We start from the raw sequence: 2,594 nt of genomic DNA on the forward strand, positions 1-2,594 counted from the left end.
GACGCAGAGCGAGGCTCTCTATATATATAAAACACTCACATATGCATGTGATTATATATATATATATATATATATATATATATATATATATATATACACTGCTCAAAAAAATAAAGGGAACACTCAAATAACACATCCTAGATCTGAATCAATGAAATATTATCATTGAATACTTTGTTCTGTACAAAGTTGAATGTGCTGACAACAAAATCACACAAAAATCATCAATGGAAATAAAATTTATTAACCTTAACCAATGGAGGCCTGGATTTGGAGCCACACACAAAATTAAAGTGAAATGTTCCCTTTATTTTTTTGAGCAGTGTGTGTGTGTGTGTGTATATATATATATATATATATATATATATATATATATATTAGGATCAATAGCACTTCCATCAAATTTTCCGTGGAGAATCAAGCAACCAAACTTGCAGAAGTTGGTCGACACGGATGAAAGAGTATGAATAAATAGAAAAATGAAGATGCGGAGCGCAGACAGGAGAGTTGCTTAGAGGCAGAGATTCAGAGGAAAGGCTCACCATTGCAGGGGGCGAAAACGTAACTGAGCACTCCTGGGAATTCAGCAATGAATCATCATAAGAAAATAAAAGTCCTTCAGGCATCCTGTGTTGTTATAACACTCAGGAGTGAGAAATGATGCTGAGTAGCTCTTTAGGTGCCTGGAAATAACAAGTATGGAAAGAAATAATGGGAGCTCGAGAAGCCGCAAATGAGGACAAAATCCACATTGGGGGGGAGTGGATGATTGAATAGTTGGAAATGGGGATGAAAGAAAGAAGAAAAGAAAGATAAGGAAGGAACGGGGATGGAAGACCACCTGGAGAGAGTGAGAGATTTGGGTTTTGTTGATTTGAGTTTCTAGGGCAAAGCATGTTGGGGCGGAGACGGGGAGACGGATAAAAAGGGAATATGGACAAGAACTGGTATAAAAAAGTTGGACAGATGCTGGATGGAAGCTGAATATTTCACAGGGGCTCATTAAACAGCCGGATATTGTTCTCGCGTCCCGTATTCCCTCAATGCAGGAAAAGAGCGATCCAATCATCGTCCTACAGCCAACCAATTACTGTGACCGTCTTACAGCAGGAAGGTGTGAAAGGCAGCTGAGTGACTTCCTCCTGATTTCTGAGCCTGTCCCTTTCTATTTCCTGTCTGTCTGTCTCCCCACCCCACCCTTCAGGAGCGTGACGTGGGATCGCAACAACACCACTGGAGTCGGCTTCCAAGACGTGGCGAGAGCGCTGGAGCAGTAAGCCGAACGCGACGTATACCAGCCGGTTTTTATTTTTTTGTCCTTTTGAAGACAAGGGGCTCCCTCATAAAACAGATCCCTCACAGAGACATATGAAAGGCAGATAACCATCCTTCTGAAGTGTTTACTGTTTCACAGCATTTCATCACTCTTCTGACTGGTGTGCCTGTCAGATCTGTGGAAGTGCAAAAGTTTCTAAACTTGTCTGTGTGCACAAAGGCATGTGGGTGTTTTTTTTTTTTTTTTTTTCATCTTTGGGAACCGGCTACGTCTGTAAGAGAGGAGCTGTGGGCATTGTTTGTTTGTTCTAGTTTGCATCAAGATCGTTTTCTTTTCATCCATGCAAAAGTGACTTTTCTTTCTCTTCTCTCTCCATCGCTTAGCAACTTCACGCTGCAGTTCATGCCCCTCCCCCTTTGTGACATCGCTCAGGCGTACCGCGGTGCCCCGGAAAAGACCGAACAAGCCTTGGCCAAGGTCAGAAGTGCTAACACGTCGTTCACTTACTTACTTCACAGTGTGGTTGACGTACTTATCGTTTTAATGCTGTCATTTCGATTGTGGTGCCTCTTGAACTTTTTTGAACTCTGTGTATTTTATTGGGATTTTATGTGTCAGACTGACACAAAAGGATGGGTATCTGTGACGTGAAAGGGAAATTATATATGGATTGAATATATTCTGTTTTGAAGTTATAAATGTTGTTTTTTAGTAGTATATGAGAAAAAAGAGAGAAAGCCTGCCCTCTCATGTTATTTTCAAGTACTACAACGTAGTAAGTTTTTTGTTATTCGAAACAGAACTTATTAAACGGTAGAAATAGACACCGTTGGTGTAAATTACTGTTGAAATCTTTCATGTATGGTTTCATTGCCGGTATGTATGACGTTTGTAACTTTGTAACATTGTTTCTGTCTAGCCATAGCGCTCTAATGTGTTGTTTTAAGGTAGAGTATGCTTGTTATGTTAATTAGATGCGAGGTTATCGGGTGCGCAGTTGGTAGCCTAGATGTACGCATATAGATGTGATGTTCGGTAGAAATTGAATGTGGTGTATTTTATGCTGCATATGATCACATATTCATTGTATTTTTTGTCTTGATTTCAGTTTAACCTTTTAATTGTCATTAAACCTGCTGACAGCGTCCTTCAGTCTTCAGAGTCGTGACATGAGAAAGGTGTTAGAAAGCCTTTGCATCAGATATATATATATATATATATATATATATATATATATATATATATTTTTTTTTTTTTTTTTTAAAAAAATTTAAAAAAAGGGGGGCCCCATTTTTTTTCTTTTTTTTTCACCCAACAT

The 2,594-nt window shown here is 39.0% G+C and overlaps 1 protein-coding gene across 1 annotated transcript in view; it reads left to right on the forward strand.

The window, feature by feature from the left end:
• LOC106940255 (leucine-rich repeat-containing protein 16B-like) overlaps positions 1–2,594 on the forward strand; it is a gene marked incomplete at its 5' end in the record, with an annotated part of 50,891 nt that overhangs the window by 33,372 nt on the left and 14,925 nt on the right. Inside the window, 2 exons of the mRNA XM_015022944.1 lie at positions 1,205–1,273; positions 1,660–1,753. Coding sequence (XP_014878430.1) covers positions 1,205–1,273; positions 1,660–1,753 — 163 coding nt within the window. The remainder of the gene's footprint in view (positions 1–1,204; positions 1,274–1,659; positions 1,754–2,594) is intronic.

This window comes from Poecilia latipinna, unplaced genomic scaffold (assembly GCF_001443285.1).
Source record: "Poecilia latipinna isolate Pla-1442-1.1 unplaced genomic scaffold, P_latipinna-1.0 Scaffold3145, whole genome shotgun sequence".
NCBI classification, from domain to species: Eukaryota; Metazoa; Chordata; class Actinopteri; order Cyprinodontiformes; family Poeciliidae; genus Poecilia; species Poecilia latipinna.